This window comes from Zingiber officinale, chromosome 8B (assembly GCF_018446385.1).
Source record: "Zingiber officinale cultivar Zhangliang chromosome 8B, Zo_v1.1, whole genome shotgun sequence".
Taxonomy (NCBI): domain Eukaryota; kingdom Viridiplantae; phylum Streptophyta; class Magnoliopsida; order Zingiberales; family Zingiberaceae; genus Zingiber; species Zingiber officinale.
The window spans coordinates 18,688,388-18,712,231 of record NC_056001.1 but is presented as its reverse complement, the minus strand read 5'-3'; the positions used below and the strand labels follow the sequence as shown (position 1 = coordinate 18,712,231).

At 48.4% G+C, this 23,844-nt stretch overlaps 2 protein-coding genes across 3 annotated transcripts; both read right to left on the bottom strand.

The window, feature by feature from the left end:
• Window positions 1-695: 695 nt before the first annotated feature.
• On the bottom strand, window positions 696-3,920 carry LOC122014990. Its single transcript, XM_042571574.1, has 4 exons — window positions 2,612-3,920; window positions 2,470-2,537; window positions 1,613-2,398; window positions 696-1,536 (listed from the first exon to the last, which is right to left on the bottom strand). Exons 1-4 carry the CDS (start codon window positions 2,769-2,771, stop codon window positions 997-999), a joined length of 1,554 nt encoding a protein of 517 aa, XP_042427508.1. The 5' UTR covers window positions 2,772-3,920; the 3' UTR covers window positions 696-996.
• Window positions 3,921-21,056: 17,136 nt separating this feature from the next.
• On the bottom strand, window positions 21,057-23,372 carry LOC122014991. 2 transcript variants are annotated; one of them, XM_042571575.1, is made up of 2 exons: window positions 22,566-23,372; window positions 21,057-21,311 (listed from the first exon to the last, which is right to left on the bottom strand). In XM_042571575.1, exon 1 carries the CDS (start codon window positions 23,154-23,156, stop codon window positions 22,605-22,607), a length of 552 nt encoding a protein of 183 aa, XP_042427509.1. In that variant the 5' UTR covers window positions 23,157-23,372; the 3' UTR covers window positions 21,057-21,311; window positions 22,566-22,604. The 2 variants fall into 2 exon arrangements, with proteins under 2 accessions (XP_042427509.1, XP_042427510.1); XM_042571576.1 differs by lacking the exon at window positions 21,057-21,311 and adding an exon at window positions 22,174-22,483.
• Between the last annotated feature and the right edge of the window lie 472 nt (window positions 23,373-23,844).

Below are 23,844 nucleotides of genomic sequence, written 5' to 3'. Positions count from 1 at the left end.
TATTGATTACGTCACTGAATTCAAGGAGGAATCAAGAAAAGAAGTCGGAGATGGAAGATCTTCAATTAGCAATACTTGTAAGGCGGAGAAAGAATGAGAAAATAGAGCATTATAAGGAAGGCAAAGGGTTTTTGGTTCAGTTACTACAATACTAAAGTCAGTGTTCGTGAGAGAAGAGGGAGAAGATAAATCGTAGTAGAAGAAACGCAAGTATGTGCGTGTATTTGCTATGCTTGCGGAACAGACTCCTTTTAAAGTGATATTTTTTTTATTAATTAGATGTTATATCATAATTAAAAAAAAAATCACATTATTATATCTCCACCGTATCAAATAGTCACAACGTCATATCTTTTTGTCAGCCCAGTTAAAACTCTGACCTCTAACCTCCATCTCACAATTGACCTTTCGCCTACGTGAAAACTTCTGATATCCCCGCATCAGTATATACTTGATTGCTATACTACTTTATAGGACTCGTGGGGTGTTCTTCATATTTAAACAAAAAACCAAAAAATGCTCTTGTGATTTTTATCCTAAATTTTATTTAATTTGTGACGGACTTTAAAATCCTAGAGGCCGGTGCACAAGGCAACTGCACAGATGGGCAGTGTACTCTTGGCGAACGTCACCTTAGACGGACGGACAGATGGTGAAGGAGTCTTCCTAGTTCTATCCATATAAGTTGGCACACGGGGCGGGAAATAAAGACACCACAAACTTCTTCAAATTTACGGGAGCCAGTACAACAATTTCCACTGTACGTATACATTCCTCCTGTTCTCCGCCCCCTCCCTCCCTGCTCAGGCTCAGGCCTCGTCGATTGCAAAAAGAATTACCGACAAAAGCTTGCTCCGTTCACGATCTTCTCGATAGAAGAATCCCGCGCGGAAAGCAAGAAACTACAAACGCCAAGCCTCCTGCTCTGCTCCGGGGGATGCGCCCAGAGACGGAGACTTTAAAGATGATGACGACTCCAGTTCGTGTCTACTTCTCCTACAACACCGTGGGCCCCCCACGGCCCCCTCCTCGCTGCGCCGCTGGTACCGGAGCACGTGCGGTGACGTGGGTCTGCTCGCCGATGCAGATTCCGTGACTTGCCTCGCCGATCTCGCCGGCCGTCTCGGCGAGGAGCCCGTCGAGGATCTCCAGTCCCACCTCCCGCGCCACCTCCCGCGCTTCGGTCCCATCCAGCACTTCGCCCTCGCTGGCCGACGCGTCGCCGGCGAGTATCTCCTGCACGAGGTGGAAGAGGGGTTTCCTGTTCCAGCGATGGCGTAACGGCCCGAGGAGGCGCCGGCTCTGGTCGTCCTCTTCGGCGGCGAACGGGCGCCCGTGGCGGAGGAGGCAGGGGAACTCGAGTTCGAGCCGGTGGAAGATGAGCGGATCCACCGGGCTGGAGCCGGAGTAGCATCTCCATTTCTCGCCTGCTGAATTCATTGCGTGATCAAAAATAGACTTTTCGTATCTGAAACTCGGATTCTTATCCTTCAACTCGCAGCTCCGGCAACACTTTTCGCCGGCTGGGGGACGTGACTACCAACACGACAAAAACTAATTAGGAAAAGAACAACATGTTAACTGAATCCCAATTAGAAAACACGAAAATTACTCTGTTATTTGATGTCGGAACAGCAGAGGAAGGTAATGGGTGGCTCTTGGAATCGTTGGTATCAGGGAGATCAGAAGACTGGAACAGGGACGCCAGAGTGGAAAGCGATCCAGATTTGGAATGCTGCTTCTTGATCCGCCCCGTGAATCGCTCGGAATCGGCTTTGTTGCACTTGTTCAGGACCACATTCACTGCAACTTTTGGCTTGCTTGGCTCAATCTTGGGGTGGTGTTCCCCGGCGGCCGGAGTTGGTTTTTTCTCGGTAAGCGACGCTCTGGCTTTTGTTTCGTTGAGCTTGATCTCCTTCACTACTCGCTTCACCATTTCGCGAGAATGGTGGTGGTTTCTCGGGCTCTTGTTCTCGTCTCGATATAGCTTCCCCAAGTCGTGATCTTTGTTTTTGGGCGACTTCGAGTGGTCAAAGTATGTGGCTTGGCAGAGCCTGTTGATCTGCAAAGAAAGTCTTCGGTCGGCGTCGACGGCTCTCGCCGACGTCGATGCGCGCGGCGACTCCGGCAGGGAGCGGGTGCCGAGGTCGACGTTGCAGCTCAAGGTCTGGAGAGGCGGCCGCCGAGGTCTTCCCCTGTTATGACCGCCAACGACGGCAGCTTTAATACCCTTGTTCTCACTCTCCCACGGGCACTTGCGCGCCAGCGGCTTCTCCGGCGGAGAAGTCTCCAGCCCCATTAGCCGGGCCACCAGGCCGGGAGTCCTCGGCGCAGCCTCACCTCGCGACGATGTGCTCTTCTTCTCCTCATCCTTCGACGCAACAATCTCAATTCCAACCTGATCAAAGCAAGCAATACTAAATTAGATCGACAGATCGAAATGCAGACATTCTCTTTAAATGAACTCACCGGAATCTCTTTAAACTCGTCCGCTTTCTTCTCATCCAGCTCCAAGCTGTTCCTAGGAGCCTCCAATCCTGACACACACGCACAAACCACGACGAATCAGCAACCTTACTCACTCCGACAAGAATCAAATAAATACATTCACCTTTGGGTTGACGCAGCGGAAGAGAGGAAGGAGGAGGAGATGCGAAGGGCGCCGTGCAGCAGGAGGCGTCGCCGGCGAAGAGCAAGTGGTGAAAGTGCAAATAGTGAAGCACCCCGCCCATGCAACCCGGAGCAGCTTTAGACGAAGCCTTTCTTCCCATCTCGACTCGACCCCCAAAGCTCAGCCGATCTCTTACTGGTTCACCGATTAATAATCAACACGCAACTGACAGACAGAGGAGGCGACGGATGATCGAGTAAACAGGGGCGGTCGGCGGTCCTTTTCAAACGCGAGGACTGAACCGGAATCGATCCCGTGGGTGGGTGGCGATGCGACTGGGCCGGGCGGTCTGGAGCCACATTAATTACCATTAACCCGCACAGAATAATTTATTTACTGTGTCACGCGGTTAATACTAAAATAAATAAATGTTTGAAAAGGGCGGAGGCAGGCCATGTGTCGGATCGCAGCCAATAATGCGGATTAGTTAATGCTGGGTTCTTGTTGGATAGTAGTAAGTAAGTAATGGGCGATTTGAAATTTCAAAGTGGACCGGGTCGGATGGGAACTGGGACGGGCGTACGTACGGGTGGATGGGGCTGGCGATGGCGGTGGTGTGGTGACAGCTCTGGAATCGCGCGATTCGTTAAATCGTTATGGATAGGACGACAAAACGGACCCCACGCTGGCGTAGGCAACTGCGAGGGCATTCATCTTTTTTCCTCATTCTTCACGTACTCAAATGGATTATTCACCCGCATACCTGCTATATATAGATATACACATTAAAATATACATGAAATTTTATTTAGGCGGCAACTGCAAGTCAAATCGAATAGTGTTTGCGCATAAAAGAACACTAGGACTGTAGGAGTACTGTCCGATTAAATATTTAGACGCAATTAATTAGCTTTAAGTACTGGTGAATTAACAAACGACTAATTGTAGCAAGTAGATTTGAATGACTTCGGGCTCTGTGTCTGAATGAAAATGCTAATAGTGGTAAGGTAGATTTGAATGACTAATAGTAGTATTTTATATGTTTCTCTGGATCCGATCAACGTCGGGAGAAAATTTATGTAACAAAATGAGAATGCTAAATTTTGGAATTGAAAAATAATAAGTAATGATCCTGTTCGAATGTTGAACCAACATATGTTGGGTATGGGGCGCTCTCCAGTTGTCGACGTGGATCTTCGACTGGTAACACACAGCTCCAGCGAACCTGCACAGAAGTCGGGTCGGGAAGGAGTTTCCGACGGCGACCCTCCGACGCTCAAGTCAGGCGAAACTCAAGAGAGAAAAAGTGGCTCCAGAACTCATAGAAAGCGTACCTCCGGCGAAGAATAAGGGCCTTTATATAGGGCAGCGAAGAAGTGAGTGTATACCTACCGAGGTGTACACGTGTCCATGGCCCATACCCCAGTAAGGGCTTGTTAGTGAGCTTCCCTAACCCATACTGCTACAGTCTCAGCATGTCCTCGATGGGACAGCGGAATCCCCTGTCACAAGATTTGGAGCATGACCTACACGTGAAACATACCTGCTGTCAGAAAAAGACCTCCTTTGTCCTTTTCCCCTTTGCTCCAGCTCTAGGGTCCGGGCGGACAGCTCCCTCAACATCCGGCCGGACATATGCGGTGGTTTACTTGGGGAGGTCCCCCACCATGTGCTTTGTGGAGACTATTAGCAGTGTTACCTTACGGCTTTGGCCGAGCGTACAATCCGCTCGGGCCTGCGACCTTTTCCAATGAGCGCCGGAACCCTAATTTCGATAGGGCGCCTTTAACCATCAGCCGAACATCTTCCGGTCGGCCAGCCGATCGGACCCATCCCTCCTGACGTTCGATTCCACCGGACGGCCGGTCGGCCGTCCGGTCGGGCCCGGCCCTTTCCGGATGGACAACTGCCGCTTTGACTTCCACGTGGCGTTGACTCCACAGGGTTGGGTCCCCTGTTCTCACCACCGGATCACTTGCCTCCCCTTCAAGTCTAGTCGAAGGAGGCGAATAGTGCTGGGATCTCTTCGTACGGCTAGAGAGGGGGGTGTGAATAGCCGACCCCAATTGCTCGCGTTTCTTTCTACAAACTAGGGTTAGTGCAGCGGAAACTAAATGCAGAAAGAAAACAGGAGAAGAAATCAAACCTCTACGCAAGGATGTAACGAGGTTCGGAGATGAAACTCCTACTCCTCGGCGTGTCCGTAAGGTGGACGAAGCCTATCAATCCGTCGGTGGATGAGTCCCCGAAAAACCGGCTAAATCAAACTCCTTGTGGGTGGAGAAACCTCGCCACAATCACTTGCAACAGCAAGCTAAGAGTACAAGAGAATAGCAAGAACAAAATACAACAGGAATGTAAACACAGTAGCTTGCCTTCTCGTCGACTGGGGTCCCGGATGAAGTAGCAACTTCACGGACAGATGCAACAAGCAACTCAGCAGCAGCTGATCCAGTCGTGGAATGAAGCTCACGCGAAGCTTCAACAAGGAGGAGCTCAACAAAGCTCAAGCACAACAGCACTTCGCAACAGGAAGGAAGAAGAAGAAGTATTGAGTGCAATCTGACCGCTCTTTATACCGAAGGTGATAATATCGCGGAAGGCAAAAGGGAGCTCGATCGGTCTATGGACCGATCGACATCCATCTGATCGGTCGTCACGACCGATCAGACCAGCCTCAGACCGATCAGGCTGTTGACCGATCGGTCCACAGACCGATCAGGAAACCTTCTGATCGGTCCGTAGACCGATCAGGCTTCTCTTCTCTGCTAGTTTGCCACTGATCTCCTTCTGATCGGTCTCCAGACCGATCAGATAACCATCAGTAGCATACTGATCGGTCACTGATCGGTCACCAGACCGATCAGATGAGCTATGTATCATTGGATCGGTCTGCAGCCCGATCCAAACTTCTCAGCCCTAAACCTAAGGCTTCCACACCAACATTCGGTCAACCTTGACCTGTTGGTACATCATGCTTAGCATCCGGTCACTCCCTTGACCTGCTAAGACTCCCCACCAAGTGTCCGGTCAATCCCTTTGACCCACTTGGACTTTCCTCTTCGTGCCAAGTATCCGGTCACTCCTATGACCTACTTGGACTTCCCATCACCAGATGTCCGATTACCCTTGATCCATCTGGATTTTCCCTTACCCGGCTTCACTCACCAGGACTTTCACCTAGCTTCACTTACTAGGGTTTTCACACTGCCTAACATCCCAGTTAGGACTTTCTCACTGCCTGGCTTCACTCACCAGGATTTTCCAACTGCCTAACATCCCAGTTAGGACTTTCCCACTGCCTGGCTTCACTCACCAGGACTTTCCCTCGTGCCAAGCTCCCTGCTTGGATTTTCCGCGTGCCAAGCTACCTGCTTGGACTTTTCCCCATGCCAAGTCTCCGTACTTGGACTTTTCCAGTGCCAAGTCTCCATACTTGGACTTTTCGCGTGCCAAGCTCCCTGCTTGGACTTTTCCCGAATCACGGTCAACCAGGTCAACCTTGACCTAAGGTTGCACCTACAATCTCCCAAATACCTATTCTTGTCAAACATCAAGAATACAACTCTCTTCTCGTCAAACATCAAAACACAACTCGAGTCAGGTCAACTCGAGTCAGGTCAACCTTGACCTAAGATTGCACCAACAATCTCCCCCTTTTTGATGTTTGACAAAATCCAAAATCAAGTTAGGTTAACCCGATAACCTAACTTAGGTTTTCCAATGTTCTTCCTTGAACATTCTTCCAAAACCTACACTCTCCCCCTTGGGACATCTCTCCCCCTTTTTGACACACATCAAAAAGAGGGAATCAAGGTCAAGAGTTTCTTCCTAATGAAAGTCCCATACCTTTCATTGAAACCCTTAATTTCCCCCTTGAAACTAAACTCAACACTCAATTTAGTGATAATCCCATATCACTAATCCTCAAAAATCTTAAGGAGTAAAAACTCCCCCTAAAAGTCAACTCTCCCTTGACAATTAGGTAAAACTCCCCCTAAATGTCAACTTCCCCTTGACCATTGCACCAACAATGTCTTTGTGAGTTCCAAACTTTTAGAAATCCACAAACACCATTTCCATAACTGAAATTTCAGACAACAGCTGAAAAATCAGAAATTCGGCACGCCCTGATCGGTCCCCAGACCGATCAGCCCTTCACCAGATCGCACTCGTGCTACTGGAACTCACTGGATCGGTCTGCAGACCGATCCACAATACTCTGGATCGGTCCGCAGACCGATCAGATCTTCCCTGGATCGGTCCCCGGACCGATCCAGCCACTGAAATCAGAACTTCTGATTTCCCCTTCCGGAAAATCAGAAACTCCTAATAAATTCAAGAAAATTCCAAAAATTACGAAACTTTTGAGGATACATTCTTCATAACATATACTATCATGGAAAAATAATTTTCTATGAAAATAACTTCCATTTTTCAATCTTGATACAAAGTTCAAAAACTTTGAAATAGTTCAAGTTTAACTCAACTTTGTATCACAATGTTCAATGATGAATGCTATCACTAGGAAAGCTTCATCAAGGTTTTTCAAATCAATTTTAAAATGCTTTTAAAACCATTTGAATTTAGGACCATAATCTTAGGGCTAGATGTACATGACTTGTACACAAGCTTTCCCTATGATCCTTAATTTCTTGAATTAGGGTCATCTAGGTACAAGGACAATGCACCTTGATCCTAACTCATGATCCTAATATCTCACACACATCTAAGGTGTATCAAAGCACATTCAAGTCAATTTGATGTGAGATATGGGTTAAGGTCAACTTAGGCTAAATTCTCATGCATTTTCTAAACACCAATTTGATCTCAATATCAAATTATATGTTTGTCCTCAAATCAATTTCATTGATTATAATGCAAGAGATGATGACATGACATATAATGATATCATAAGTAAAAACATGTGCCAATGTCATGATGTCATGGCATAAAGTTTGAAAACTTAAATAAAGCATGACATATAAACTAGCCTAAGCATTATCATGACATTTCAAATGATAATAAAATAAATATGATGTCATGGCATGACATATGACAACCAATCATGGCAAGTTAGCACAAATAAAATACCTAAATTCCCTATCTAAGTATCCTTAGCCTTAGCTAACTTAAAATCTAACCCTAGATTGCCCATATATCCCTAAGAGAAAAACAAAATCCCAATTATGGTATTTCTCTAGGTTTTCTTAAATTGTGCCAAATAAGATTAAAATCGATATTTTTCAAATATGACACAATTTACTTTTCAAGGAGTAAATAATAATTCTTTTTCATTTTCAAAGGTTATCAAAACCTTGAAAATGCTCCTTGAGTGTCAATTTCCTCAAAGTTGGGTTAACTACCCTTCTAATTGGAGTTGACACTCTCTAACCCATCTATGGGATAGAGAAGATGCTCCTAGGAACCCAATATCTATGTGAGCTCATTGGGTTCACTAAATATTCACTAGGGATGACTTCCCTAGCAACCCTCCTAATGACCCTCTTAGGCTTTGAAGCCTTGGTCATTTGGGACTCATCAAGATCAACTCTAGGGGTGACTCCCCTTGTGACCTTGGTGGTGGTCTTCCTAGCCCTAGGTTTTGTTCCATAATCGAATGGAACACTATGATAAGTGGGCTTGACCACTTGGGACTTAGGTTTGTGACCCAAACCTTTCTTGTCCTTGGACTTGGGTTTTTGACTCTTAAACCCTAGAGATGACTTCTCCATGTTTTTAAGAGCCTTTTCTAAATTATCAAGTCTTGACCTCAAGACTTGATTTTCCCTCTCTAATACCTCAAGTGTTAATTTGTCATTTTCTCTTGAGATATTCCTAGGCATGTGTCTAGTCTTCTTGAGATTTCTACCTAGGTTTTCCTTAGCCTTAGATGGGTTGATCCTAGGGTTAGCCTTTCTAGAATTATCCTTATCTAGACTCACATGTTTAGCTCCTAAGCACATGTATTGATTCCTAAGGTTATCATGCTTGTTATTATCGACAAGTGCAATAAAATTCCTAGCATGCATTTTATTAGAATTGCAAAAATGAACCTTAGAGGTTACCTTAGGGTTTGCCTTAGCTCCCCCTATCGATGTGCCCGGTCTCTTGCCCTTGTGAGGTTGCCTCCCCCTCGGACAATGGCTCCTATAGTGTCCCCTTTGCTTGCATTGGAAGCACACGATGTGCTCCTTGCCCTTGCGTTTTGGCCTTTGGCGCCGGTGGAGTCTTTCTTACCCTCTTCGGACACTTACTCTTGTAATGTCCATGTTCCCTACACTCAAAGCACATAATGTGTAATTTGATTGAACTTAAATTGCTTGAGTTACCTAGGGTTGAGGGTGGATGCGAGCTCTCTTCTTCATCCCTTTCGGAAGTAGAAGCTTCTTCTTCTTGCTCCGAACTTGAAGAAGAACTCTCCTCCTCTTCGTCCTTAGATGTTGAGTAACCCTCAACTTCTAATTCCTCTCCTCCATGATGTGAGCTACTTGATGACTCACTTGTCTCCTCTTCATGATTTGAAGTGGAGCTCTCCTCATGGTACTTGGCCAAGTTATCCCATAATTCCTTGGCATTGTTGTAACCTATCTTACACAAGATGTTAGTAGGCAATGAAAATTCAATTATTCTCGTTACCTCTTCGTTGATTTCGGATTTGTGAATTTGTTCTCTGGTCCACTCCTTCTTCTCAAGAGGTTTTCCTTCCTTATCCACTGGAGGAGTAAAACCTTCTTGTACACAAAACCAATTCATTATGTTAGTCATAAGAAAGTACTTCATCCTTACCTTCCAATACGCGAAGTCACCGCATTCGTAGAAGGGTGGAATGGTGACATCTTCTCCGAGTAGATCCATCCTCTAGCTTTGCTCCCACGGGTGTTGATCCGATGAAGAGCGACCTCGCTCTGATACCACTTGTTGGGATCTCTTCGTATGGCTAGAGAGGGGGGTGTGAATAGCCGACCCCAATTGCTCGTGTTTCTTTCTACAAACTAGGGTTAGTGCAGCGGAAACTAAATGCAGAAAGAAAACAGGAGAAGAAATCAAACCTCTACGCAAGGATGTAACGAGGTTCGGAGATGAAACTCCTACTCCTCGGCGTGTCCGTAAGGTGGACGAAGCCTATCAATCCGTCGGTGGATGAGTCCCCGAAAAACCGGCTAAATCAAACTCCTTGTGGGTGGAGAAACCTCGCCACAATCACTTGCAACAGCAAGCTAAGAGTACAAGAGAATAGCAAGAACAAAATACAACAGGAATGTAAACACAGTAGCTTGCCTTCTCGTCGACTGGGGTCCCGGATGAAGTAGCAACTTCACGGACATATGCAACAAGCAACTCAGCAGCAGCTGATCCAGTCGTGGAATGAAGCTCACGCGAAGCTTCGACAAGGAGGAGCTCAACAAAGCTCAAGCACAACAAAGCTCATGAGGAAAGGAAGAAGAAGAAGTATTGCTGCAGAAGCCCTTGATCCCTTTAAGAAGACGGTGAAGAAACTAGCCGTTGCACCACAACGGCTAGAACTCGATCGGTCTATGGATCGATCAGGCAACGATCGGCCTTCGCGTCTGTTCCGTCCCTGATCGTCGATCGGTCCATGGACCGATCAGAACATATCTGATCGGTCCACGGGCGATCAGAAACCCCGATCGGTCCGTAGACCGATCGGCTTTCTCTCAGTTTGCCACTGAGTCTCACCAGATCGATCAGATAACCCTCAGTAGCATACTGATCGGTCACTGATCGGTCACCAGACCGATCAGATGAGCTATGTATCATTGGATCGGTCTGCAGCCCGATCCAAACTTCTCAGCCCTAAACCTAAGGCTTCCACACCAACATTCGGTCAACCTTGACCTGTTGGTACATCATGCTTAGCATCCGGTCACTCCCTTGACCTGCTAAGACTCCCCACCAAGTGTCCGGTCAATCCCTTTGACCCACTTGGACTTTCCTCTTCGTGCCAAGTATCCGGTCACTCCTATGACCTACTTGGACTTCCCATCACCAGATGTCCGATTACCCTTGATCCATCTGGATTTTCCCTTACCCGGCTTCACTCACCAGGACTTTCACCTAGCTTTACTTACTAGGGTTTTCACACTGCCTAACATCCCAGTTAGGACTTTCTCACTGCCTGGCTTCACTCACCAGGACTTTCCAACTGCCTAACATCCCAGTTAGGACTTTCCCACTGCCTGGCTTCACTCACCAGGACTTTCCCTTGTGCCAAGCTCCCTGCTTGGACTTTCCGCGTGCCAAGCTACCTGCTTGGACTTTTCCCCGTGCCAAGTCTCCGTACTTGGACTTTTCCAGTGCCAAGTCTCCATACTTGGACTTTTCGCGTGCCAAGCTCCCTGCTTGGACTTTTGCCGAATCACGGTCAACCAGGTCAACCTTGACCTAAGGTTGCACCTACAATCTCCCAAACACCTATTCTTGTCAAACATCAAGAATACAACTCTCTTCTCGTCAAACATCGTCAAACATCAAAACACAACTCGAGTAAGGTCAACTCGAGTCAGGTCAACCAGGTCAACCTTGACCTAAGATTGCACCAACAAATAGTCCGACTGACTGGGCTACGAATCTGCCCGAACGGCTCCTCCGTGCTAGCACCTCCGCTTGACCAACCATAGAGACAGCCTTAAGCGAGTCAACGATGGCATTCACCGGATCTCCTCGTGTTCTGCGCCAATCTTCGACATTAAGGTTGATCATGCTTTCATTAAATGCTCCGAATGATTGAATGCCACGTGGAGCAATGCCATCGGCGCACGGCGGCGGTGGCATGGTGTTTTGATGTGATCGAAGCGATTCGAAATGAACGACTCGATGCATGCTTTGATTCCCGTGACCTGGATCCAACGGTGTAGGCCGCCCGGCCTTCACCCTATAAATTCTTCGTTTTTCCTTCTCTCTTCCTCACTTGCCTCCGCGATTCCAACCATTGCCCCCTGCGCTTTGGAGCTCCGGCGATCCTATTTCTGCTCTCCGACGCTCTCCGGCGCCTTTTTCTTGATCCCTTTCCCCGCAGTAAGGTTTTATATCTTTCCTTCCTCATTTCCGGTGTTTCCTCCGCATTTCTTTCTCAGTTTCGATCCTTGAAACCTCCTTTCGCTTGCTGTTGTTTTTCTCCTACCTTTTTGCCTTTTGATTCCTCCCGATCGGCCCATGGCTAGTTCTTCCAATCCCGAAGATCAGTCGCTCGGCCCATGGTACACCACCATGCAGTCCCGCTTCGAACAGCGGGACTTCGATATTTTGACAGACAATTTTGAAATTCGTTTAGCTGGTCCTTCCGCACGGCCTCACAGGCCGCCGCGCGGAGCTTTCTGTGTCTTCCGAGACCAGTTTACCGCCGGTCTTCGTTTTCCAGTACATCCTTTCATCATAGACGTCTGTAATTTTTTCGGTGTGCCGCTCGGTAGTTTAGTACCCAATACCTTCCGTCTTCTCTGCGGGGTTGTCGTCTTGTTTAAGATTCACAACATCCCCCTCCGACCGGAGGTCTTCTTTTATTTCTATTACCCCAAGCAAGCCGAGCCGGGCACCTTCATGTTCCAAGCTCGACCCAGCGTAGTCTTCTTCAACGAGTTGCCTACTTCCAATAAACATTGGAAGGATTATTTTTTCTACATCCGTATGCCCAATCAGGCAAACTTCCCGACATAGTGGCAGGTCAGTCTACCCCCCACTCCCGAGCTGAAGAAATTCAAGACCCGACCGGACTATCTCCACGCCGCAAATATGCTATCCGGTCTGCGACTTGACATCAACAAGCTCCTTCACGAAGGAGTGATGTACATCTTCGGCTTGAGTCCTATACGGACTCCTCTTCCGACCGGCTTCGGTAAGAACTTTACTTGGGCATTTGCTTTGATCGCTAACTGATTTCTTTTCTTTCTTTTGCATCGGACATCGTCATGGATTCGGTGATGGCCGGCGTTTTGAAGAGAAGGGCGGCAGCGTTAGAAGCCGCGACCGCCAAAGAAATGGAAGCACTGGGTATCCTGCCGGTCGGATCCCATGAAGGAGAGAGCGGGACTCAGGCTGAGTCGGCCGCTCAAGCTTCCCAACAAAATGTGGCTAGCGACGCCACCCTCTCAAGAGAACGAACTGCCCCCGAGGAAGGTTCCGCTCGGGAGGAGGAGCAGCCCTTACAAAAGATGCGTCGAGTGGAGACTCCCCTACGCTTGGCTACCTCAGCTGTCCAGCCCCCCGAGCGGGTCACTGCCATCGCTCGAGGCAAGGCGCCAGAGGTCGAAGCCATTTCGTCCGACCGGACGCCTTCTGAATGGGACGAGCCGGCCGCGCCAATCGAAGCTGTTCCGGTCAGCACCCTTCCGCCCGTTCGCCAACCAGTCCAACGCTCGACCATTCATTCGCAGTTTTCTGCGCCGGCTTCTGATCCCCTCCCGACAGCCGGTCGGACAACCCCCGGTCATGGTCGTACCATTCGGGTCACTCTTCATCTCCCGACTGAAGAGCTGTTGCCAGAGGCCGATCAACCGACTGCGCCCGAGCACACTATCACCCTGAAGGGGTCTCTCGCAGAGATGTGGGCCGACGCTCGGGCACGCATCGCCCTGATCCCCATCGGGAATTTGGCTAACAGCCATATGCAGCAGGCCACGGGGGTAAGTTTATAATCTACCAAGTTTTGTCTTCCTTCCTCCCGATCGGCCGCTAACAACTATAATTTTTTGTTGCCAGAGATGGGTGGAGGAAATTGCGGTTTCCAACCGCTTAGCCTTGGTGGATGAAGAGCTACGACAACTGAAGGTCGTAGTTGGTCCGTCCAGCCTTAAGGGCCCTTCATATTCCGATCTGCAGAAGGAGCTGAAGAAGGCCCAAGATATGCTGGCTGCCGAGCAGAAGAAGACAGCCGACCAGGCCCACGCCTTAGCTGAGTCCGAGCGACAAGTCAAGTCGCTCGACACTAAAGTAACTTTGGCCACCACTCGGAAAAATACAGCTATCTCCGATCTGGAGAAGAAGAACGTGGAGGCTCGGGGTATGGAGCTGAAAATAAAAGGGTTGACAGAGCAGCTCGACAAGGAGAAGGCGGACCGCTCGACCGACGCGGACAAGATTCAGCATCTGAATGAGGCCCTTGCTGGTTCCCAGGTGGCTTTCAAAGAATACCAAGATGCCGAGCCGAGCCGGATCGCTGCCTTAAGACAAAGCTACATCCGCTCGCCTGAATTCTCAGAGAAGGTCTGCGAGCGGATGTACACGGCCTTCGACCTGGCTATGACCGCCACCACCAAGTATCTAAAGTCGAAGGGGCATCTTCCCGAGTCCGCGGTTATCTCGGCCGCAGATCAAATGGCGCTTCTGAATGACATTCCCAGGGACCTCTATGATTATATTGAGTAGTTCTCTGTAATTCGGCCACTTGCCAGGATATCATCCTTTTTTTTGTAATTGGGTCGCTCGGCCCAAAGCTTTACCTTTAATGCAATGTTTTCTTTATATTTGTTGTCTTTTTACATAACCAAAATATGTGTTCATCCGCTCTCCCATTATCACCCTTCTAGTATTCGAAAGAGATTTTTACCAAGTGCCTGGCATTGCCCTACCGTTCGGCTAAACATGTAATACTTCACCTACTTAATTTTCCGCTATGATAGCAGAGGTCCTTCGCTATGTACCGAGCAAGTACCTTTTGGCGCTGAGCCGAGCGGAACGTAGAGACAATGATATTGAGTGCGAGTTTCTGGGGCAACTGTATTCTCTTTATTGGCATTCCCCGCTCGGAGGGTTTATAGACGCCGGCTCGTCTCTCGATATTTAACGTCAGAGCTCGACGGTCTTCCGCTCGGAGGGTTTATAGATGCCGACTCGTCTCTCGATATTTAACGTCGGAGCTCGACGGTCTTCCGCTCGAAGGGTTTATAGACGCCGGCTCGTCTCTCGATATTTAACGTCGGAGCTCGACGGTCTTCCGCTCGGAGGGTTTATAGACGCCGGCTCGTCTCTCGATATTTAACGTCGGAGCTCGACGGTCTTCCGCTCGGAGGGTTTATAGACGCCAGCTCGTCTCTCGATATTTAACGTCGGAGCTCGACGGTCTTCCGCTCGGAGGGTTTATAGACGTCGGCTCATCTCTTGATATTTAACGTCGGAGCTCGACGGTCGTTTATACTGCCGTTCGGCGAAGCTATTTGCCATCCTTTAATTATTTCTGCTTCCTGCATTACAAGGGTACGGGCAGCCGAAATATATGCCAAAATAAGTTACATTAGTGCACCTTTCACCCAGCACGATAAGGCTGGAGATGATTCGCACTCCATGGCCGATCCAGCTGCCGTCCGTCCTCATCTTCCAAATAGTAAGCGCCCGAGCGGAGCTTTTCGATAACCTTGAAGGGGCCCGCCCACGGAGCTTCAAGCTTACCGACGTCGCCGACCGGCTTAACTTTCTTCCAGACAAGGTCGCCGACCTGGAATGATCTGGGGATTACGCGCCGGTTGTAGTTTTGCTTCATCCGTTGCCGGTACGCCATTAGCCGGACGGACGACTTGGCTCGGTCTTCATCAACTAAATCCAGCTCCATGTTCCTCCGCTCGGCGTTGCCTTCATCATAACTCTGGATCCGGGCGGATTCGACGCCGACTTCAACGGGAATCACTGCTTCGCCGTCGTACACCAGATGGAAAGGCGTGACGTCCGTTCCTTCCTTTGGAGTCGTTCGGATAGCCCATAGGACACCCGACACTTCATCCACCCAGCTTCCTCCCAAATGGTCGAGCCGAGCGCGGAGAATGCGAAGAATTTCCTGATTGGCTACTTCGGCTTGACCGTTGCTTTGGGGATAGGCTACAGAGGTGAAGTGCTGCTCGATGCCGTAACTTTTGCACCAGTCTTCAAGCAACTTTCCTGTCAACTGTCGTCCGTTGTCGGAAATCAGTCGGCGAGGGATGCCGAACCGACAGATGATGTGTTGCCATATGAACTTTTTGACCATTTGTTCGGTGATCCTGGCTAGCGGCTCGGCTTCCACCCACTTGGAAAAATAATCGACCGCCACTAGTAGAAATTTCCGCTGTCCGGTCGCCATAGGAAATGGACCCACGATGTCCATTCCCCACTGGTCGAACGGACATGAGACTGTCGATGCCTTCATTTCCTCTGCCGGTCGGTGATAGGAGTTGTGGTATTTCTGGCACGAAAGACACGTCGACACGGTCCTCGCAGCATCTGCTTGTAAGGTCGGCCAGAAGTACCCGGCCAACAGGATCTTCTTAGCCAGCGATCGCCCGCCCGGATGCCCACCGCAGGATCCTTGATGCACTTCTTGAAGTATATACGCCGCGTCTTCCGGGCTCACGCATTTCAGTAACGGGCGGGAGAAAGCCTTCTTGTAGAGCTGATCGCCGATGATTGTGAACCGACCGGCTCTCCTCCTCAATAGCTGGGACTCATCCCGATCGGACGATATAACACCCGAGCGGAGAAACTCCATGATTGGCGTCCGCCAGTCGCTCGGAGATGTGAGGCCCTCCATCCGATCGACGTGTGCCACCAAAGATACTTGTTCAATCGGCTGATGGATGGTGATCGGCGTTATCGAGCTTGCGAGTTTGGCTAACTCATCAGCCGCTTGGTTCTCCACTCGGGGTATCTTCTGAATAATAACTTCTCTGAAGTCGGCCTTGAGCTTCTCGAAGGCTTGAGCGTAAAGCTTGAGCCGAGGGTTGTTGATTTCAAAGGCACCTGTCAGCTGCTGAGCGGCCAATTGGGAGTCTGAATGGAGCATTATCCGTCCGGCCCCTACATGCCGGGCGGTCTGTAACCCAGCTATAAGGGCTTCATACTCTGCTTCATTGTTTGTTGTTTTATAATCCAGCCGGACTGATAAGTGCATCTTCTCTTCTTCGGGAGACATTAATAATACACCAATACCGCTCCCGAGCCGAGTGGACGATCCGTCTACAAATACCTTCCACACGGCTTCGGGCTCTGGCCTTTGTACCTTGGTGACGAAATCCGCCAAGGACTGCGCCTTTATCGCCGACCGGGGCTGGTATTGAATGTCGAACTCACTCAACTCCGTTGTCCATTTTATGAGCCGTCCAGACGCTTCGGGATTCAGCAGCACTCTTCCCAATGGGCTATTCGTCCGGACGATGATGGTATGAGCCAAGAAATATGGACGGAGGCGTCGAGCGGCTAGGACCAAAGCAAAAGCAAGTTTCTCGAGCCCGGTGTAGCGAGATTCTGCATCTTTTAAAATATGGCTCAGAAAATACACTGGCTCTTCTCCGCTCAGCCTTACTAATGCTGAGCCTACGACTTGTTCAGCAGAAGATAAGTAAATGCAGAGCGGCTCACCCGCAACGGGCTTGGCTAGTACCGGGAGGGAGTTCAAATACGTCTTCAAGTCTTCAAACGCCCGATCGCATTCTTCGTCCCAGTGAAACTTGGTCGCTTTGCGCAAGATTTTGAAAAAAGAAAGGCTCCGATCGACAGTTTTGGAGATGAATCGGGACAGAGCAGTTATCCGACCGGTTAAACACTGCACCTCCCTTGTATTTCTTGGAGGCGGCATGTCTTGTAGAGCTTTCACCTTGCTGGGATTTGCTTCGATTCCCCGCTCGGTCACTATGTATCCTAGAAAACGCCCTCCTTTGGCTCCAAACAGACACTTCTGGAGATTTAGCTTGACTCCATATTTGCGCAGCGCTCAAAAGGTTTCCTCCATGTCTTTGAAGAGATCGGCTGCTCGGACGGATTTGATGAGAATGTCGTCCACATACACTTCCAGATTTCGCCCAATCTGCTCTCTGAATACTTTATTCATCAAGCGCTGATATGTGGCTCCCGCATTCTTCAATCCGAACGGCATCACATTATAGCAAAAGGTGTCATCGGCCGTGACGAAGCTGACTTTTTCTTGATCTTCACGGGCGAGCGGCACTTGATGATAGCCTTGTTAAGCGTCGAGCATACATATTACTTCGCAGCCGGCCGTAGAGTCCACCAGCTGATCTATCCGGGGCAGGGGATAAAAGTCTTTCGGGTAAGCTTTGTTGAGATCCCTGAAATCTATGCATACTCTCCATTTGTTGTCCGGCTTGGAGACTAATACTACGTTCGCCAGCCAGCTCGGGAATTGCACTTCGCGTATATGGCCGACTTCCAGAAGCTTCTCCACCTCCGCCCGGATGATGGCATTCTGTTCGGCGCTGAAATCTCTTTTTCTCTGCTTTACCGGCCGAGCGTCCGGTCGGACATGCAACTCGTGCTACGCTATGCTCGGCGAAATTCCGGGCAGCTTATGTGTCGACCAGACGAAGACAACATGATTCCTTCGGAGGCATTGGTTCAGCTCCTCTTTCTACTTCTCCTCTAGATCGGACGCAATAAAAGTCGTGGCCTCCGATCGGGTTGGGTGAATCTGCACTTCCTCTTTTTCTTCATAAATTAAAGAGGGTGGCTTTTCAGTGATGGCGTTTACCTCGATCCGGGGCGCCTTCCGAGCGGAATTGGCTTCGGCTCGGACCATCTCGATGTAGCATCGCCGAGCTGCTAGCTGATCTCCCCGTACTTCTCCCACTTTGTCCTCCACGGGGAACTTGATTTTCTGATGGAAGGTTGAGACGACCGTCCCAAAATGACGTTGTAGGATGAGAGAGAGTCGACCACCACGAAGTTTATTGTCCTTGTCCTCCTGAGCGGCTCTTCTCCCAGCGAGGTAGCCAGCCGGCTCTGTCCGACCGGCTTAACTTCGTTACCCGTAAACCCGTAGAGCGGGGTTCTCATGGGTAACAGTTCGGCTCGATCAATTTGCAGCTGATCGAACGCCTTCTTGAATATGATGTTGACTGAGCTCCCTGTGTCAACAAATACGCGGTGAATAGTGTAATTGGCTATTACCGCTTTGATGAGCAGAGCATCGTCGTGGGGTACTTCAACTCCTTCCAAGTCCCCGGGCCCGAAACTAATTTCGGGTCCTTCCGCTCGTTCTCGGCTACAGCCGACTGCATGAATCTGGAGCTGCCGGACGCTCGCCTTTCTAACTCGGTTGGAGTCTCCTCCGGTCGGCCCGCCAGCAATAACGTTAATCTCGCCTCGGGAAGTATTGCTTCTATTTTCCTCTTCCCGAGCGGATGGTCGGGACCGTTCTCTGGACGCTCGGCGATTCTCCTGCCTTGAAGAACGATGCCGATCGGGAGTCTGTTGCTGCTGTGGCCTATCAGCTCGCGACCGATTGGCTTCATGAGTTCTCTGTCGCCTATCGACTGAGAGAGACCGTCGTCCGGCATTCCGGGGCACAGGATGAGTCACGAAGGGAAGACTTCGACAATCCCTTGTGTTGTGCGTATCCATCCGGTGGAAGGAGCAGAACATCGGGGTCCATCTCTTCTTTGGCTTGGGCCGGGCGGCAGCTACCTCTTGCACATGGGACCTGGCGTGGGGGGATCGGATTGCTTCAGCCCTTGGTCCTCTAGGCGGCTGATGAGCGGCGTGCTGTTTCCGCTCGGCAGGGAGAGCCCGCTCGATTGGAGTTTCTTTTTTCCTGGCCGCTTGCGCTTCTTCCACGTTGATGTATTCGTTCGCCCGGTGTAGCATGTGATCATAGTCTCGGGGCGGCTTTCGGATGAGTGATTGGAAGAAATCCTCATCCACTAGGCCTTGTGTGAAGGCATTCATCATGGTTTCCGAGGTGGCCGTTGGAATGTCCATCGCCACTTTGTTGAACCGCTGGATGTAAGCTCGGAGCGATTCACGGGCTTCTTGCTTGATGGCGAACAGGCTCACGCTTGTTTTCTGGTAGCGTCGACTGCTCGCAAAATGGTGGAGGAAGGTCGTTCGGAACTCCTTGAAGCTCGTGATGGATCCGTCCGGCAACCTCCGAAACCACCGTTGAGCCGATCCCGAGAGAGTGGTAAGAAAAACTCGGCATTTTACTCCATCTGTGTATTGATGGAGCGTAGTTGTGTTATCAAACTTACCCAGATGATCATCTGGGTCAGTTGTCCCATTATACTCGCCGATCGTCGGAGCCACGTAGTGCTTCGGCAGAGGATCTCGTAGAATAGCCTCCGAAAATTGGCGATTGATCATCTCGGGCGATGCGTCCGCTCGGGGGGCTTTCCCCTTTCTGGCATCTCGTCTAGGCATTTCGTCCGAAGAAGATCCCCGATCTCTATGAGCTGCTGCGGCTTCTGGAGTGCGGAACAGGGCTCGATGAAATGCAGCAGACGTTGCTTGCTGCTCCGGCCGCTCGGCTGTGGCTTTCTGTTTTTGCTCCACAAGCTTGGCGGCCCTTATCTCGATCAGAGCGTCTAGTTCCTCCGTCGAGAGCGTCACCGTGTGTTGTCGTCCAGCCTCGTCCATTGTTCCCGTTCGGATGCAGGAGCGTTCCCACAGACGGCGCCAAATTGATCCTGTCCGAATGTTGAACCAACGGACGCTGGGCACGGGGCGCTCTCCGGCTGTCGACGTGGATCTTCGACTGGTAACACACAGCTACGGCGAACCTGCACATAAGTCGGGCCGGGAAGGGGTTTCCGACGGCGACCCTCCGACTTTCAAGTCAGGCGAAGCTCGAGAGAGAAAAAGTGACTCCAGAACTCATAGAAAGCGTACCTCCGGCGAAGAATGAGGGCCTTTATATAGGGCAGCGAAGAAGTGAGTGTACACCTACCGAGGTGTACACGTGTCCATGGCCCATACCCCAGTAAGGGCTTGTCAGTGAGCTTCCCTAACCCATACTGTTACAGTCTCAGCATGTCCTCGATGGGACAGCGGAATCCCCTGTCACAAGATTTGGAGCATGACCTACACGTGAAACATACCTGCTGTCAGAAAAAGACCTCCTTTGTCCTTTTCCCCTTTGCTCCAGCTCTGGGGTCCGGGCGGACAGCTCCCTCAACATCCGGCCGGACATATGCGGTGGTTTACTTGGGGAGGTCCCCCACCATGTGCTTTGTGGAGACTATTAGCAGTGTTACCTTACGACTTTGGCCGAGCGTACAATCCGCTCGGCCCTGCGACCTTTTCCAATGAGCGCCGGAACCCTAATTTCGATAGGGCGCCTTTAACCATCAGCCGAACATCTTCCGGTCGGCCAGCCGATCGGACCCATCCCTCCTGACGTTCGATTCCACTGGACGGTCGGTCGGCCGTCCGGTCGGGCCCGGCCCTTTCCGGATGGACAACTGCCGCTTTGACTTCCACGTGGCGTTGACTCCACAGGGTTGGGTCCCTGTTCTTACCACCGGATCAAGTAATTTGAGACAAGAAAGGACCTTAAATTATAGAAAAAAATATTTAAAATAATTTACAACTCAGCACACCAGTGTTGAGAAAACCGGACCGGATCGGCTGGTCCGATTGGTTGAACCACGAACTGGTTCTTAATTTGGTTCGATGAACCATTAAAGCTAAAAAATAAAAAAAATCAATCAAATTCAAAACATGATATATATATAACAGTTGAATCATCGGTTCGATTGATTAAACTTTAAAAATTTCAACCCGATCATCTCACCAGATCAACGATCGATCCGATTTTCAAAAAATTACAGCACACCCATACAAGAAGTTCATCAAAAGATGGATCGTGAGTGATTACGTGGAGTGGCATGAGCAATAGGAACGAACATATTCATCTTTTGTCACAATGAGTAATTACTTGGAAAGAAGTTCGGGTTCTTTCGCTTCTTAAAAAGGTCGGACCAACCTGCACGAGAGATAAATACTGTCTGCTAAAGATTCAAATTAAGTGCTTTCTTTTAAAAACTAAAAATAAAATAGTGTTATATTTATTAAAATGAATTTAATATTAGTACATGGAAATTATATCGGCAAAAAATGAAAAGCTCATTTTTTTTATTTAAAGTGTGTCTGTATAACACTATTTTATTATTATCTTCTATCTATATTCCTCTCTTAAAGTATAATTTAAGAATAGAGATATAAGTAATAATTATAAAACATAACTATTATACATGTTATAATAGTCACTATTTTATAACGGTTATAATATGAATATTATATAACTGTTATAAAATTATAACGGCTATAATGTAAATAATAGGCAAATAAGATTACATTTGTATTATAATAATTATAAAATTATAACTACTATAACATAAATAGTAGACGAACAAGATTGAATTTACATTGTAATACTAACGGGTTTTAGGTAAAATTGTATGTGAATTAGTGAAGGGGTGGATCGTCTTTTTATATAAAAATAATTAAAATGAGACGCGTATTAGATGGTTTTAAAAAATAATTTTAACTTTTGCTCAAATTATGTTGTCTACTAAAGGCATTAAATTCATTATTTTATCTTTTAAAAAAATCTTTTTTTTTTCTTTTGGCGGGGACATAACATGCTTATCTAATTTTCCCTGACATGCTTTATGGCATTAATTCACAATCATTGAGCAAGCACAAAATGCTTTATCATTTATAGTAAACTGTTTTTTTTAAAATCTCATAATAAATTTTAAAAATAAATAATCTTTTAATAATGGTAAAAGAAGGCGAGCAAGGAGAAATAAATAATCTTTTAATAATGATAAAAGAAGGCGAGCAAGGAGAAATAAATAATCTTTTCATAAATCTAGAATACAATGTGTACACACTCAAACACTTGCCTCTAAAATATTCGTCATTATTAGGCCAATCCTAATCCTTTTATTTTGTTCCTCTTCTATCATAAGGAATTGACTAGTCAGGTTACTTGCCTCATACTAGTGCTTTCAGAATTTGGTTGACCTTAGGCCCTTAACACCATGCTGTTGAATGATTCAAGCAGCACAGCTTCGAGATTGATACATGCTCTAATGTAATTGGGAAAGGGAACCCTACAGTTCTTCCTAGTTCAAGCCCTAAAGTTCATGTCTTCATCCTAATTTGTTCGTAATTAGGGCGAGAAAACGAACGATTGAATTGGAAATTTTCAGATCAAAGGGAGGTAGCGTACCTTACGGATTTCCCATTGGAGAGGGTGATTTTGGGGGTTTCAGTGGGTGAAGGCATAGAAGATGGTGGCGATGTAGACGGCGAGGGCGGTGGAGACGAGGGTGACGAGGACGGCGACGGAGCGGACGGCGGACTGGCTCCCGCAGGAAAGCAAGCCGAGGCGAATCTGGATGACCTGGACCATGGAGAGGACGAGAAAGATGCAGCCCAAGACGGATCCGACGGCGGAGGCGAGCATGCCGAAGCGGAGGACGCGGGCGCTGATGTGGGCGCGGAAGGCCTCGTCGATGTCGTTGCTGTTGAGGAGGTTGATGGCGAGCTTGAGCCCCTGCGCGACGAGGCTAGAGAAGAGGAAGAAGCTGAAGGATACGACCTCGAAGATGAGGAGGTTGCGGGCGACGTCGAGGCCGGGATCGCACTCCGATCGCCCCTCCAGGCTGCGCTGGCCAGGGGAGGCGATGGAGAGCCCCACGAAGACGGCGACGGTGAAGAGAGAGTTCACGTTCACCAGGCCATCGAGGGCCGTCACGTGGATGCTGGTAGTAGTTCCTCCATAGTCCCCTCCGCCGCCGCCGTCGCCGCCCCTACTCATGGCGGACTTGTAACACCCCTACTCCGATCTACGGACAAATCGGGAAGCGAACAACGGAAAAGGAAAGTTTAAAATAAGGCGATGATCTGCTTAGGAAGCCATGGACTAGTGGAGTGGTCGAGTAAGAGGCGACCGACAGAATCACGCGGGACCTGGGAAAGGGGAAGATAGTACCAGTAGGAACTTTCAATGGCATTGTTACGCCCTCTAATATCATCCCCATATTTATCTTAATTTATTATCAAAATAATGATGTTGTTAGAGTATTTTGTTATAATAGTCACACAAATTTAACAAAATTGCAAATACAATAATAATTTCATTTTATAATGTTCAATTACATTTTACAATGATTTTTCTTTACAATTTGATCCTCTTTAGACCATTATAATTAATTAATTTTTCATAATGTCATTGTGTACGTGGTTATTATTTCGTAAGTGGTTAAATGATCAATAGGGGGGAGTGGGGACTTATCACTCATTTATTTTAGTTTACATTATGATAAGTAAATTATTCAAAAATAGAAGAATATCTTCTTCAAAAATTAATAGTGCATAGACGTAAATGGTTCATACAGTGATATTAATGTGGATGCTCTTAGTTACCGTAGAAGTTCTAACTCCGCATACGTTTGACGATGTCCAATGCGAAAATCGAAGAACGCTATTAGATTTATCCGTTCTGT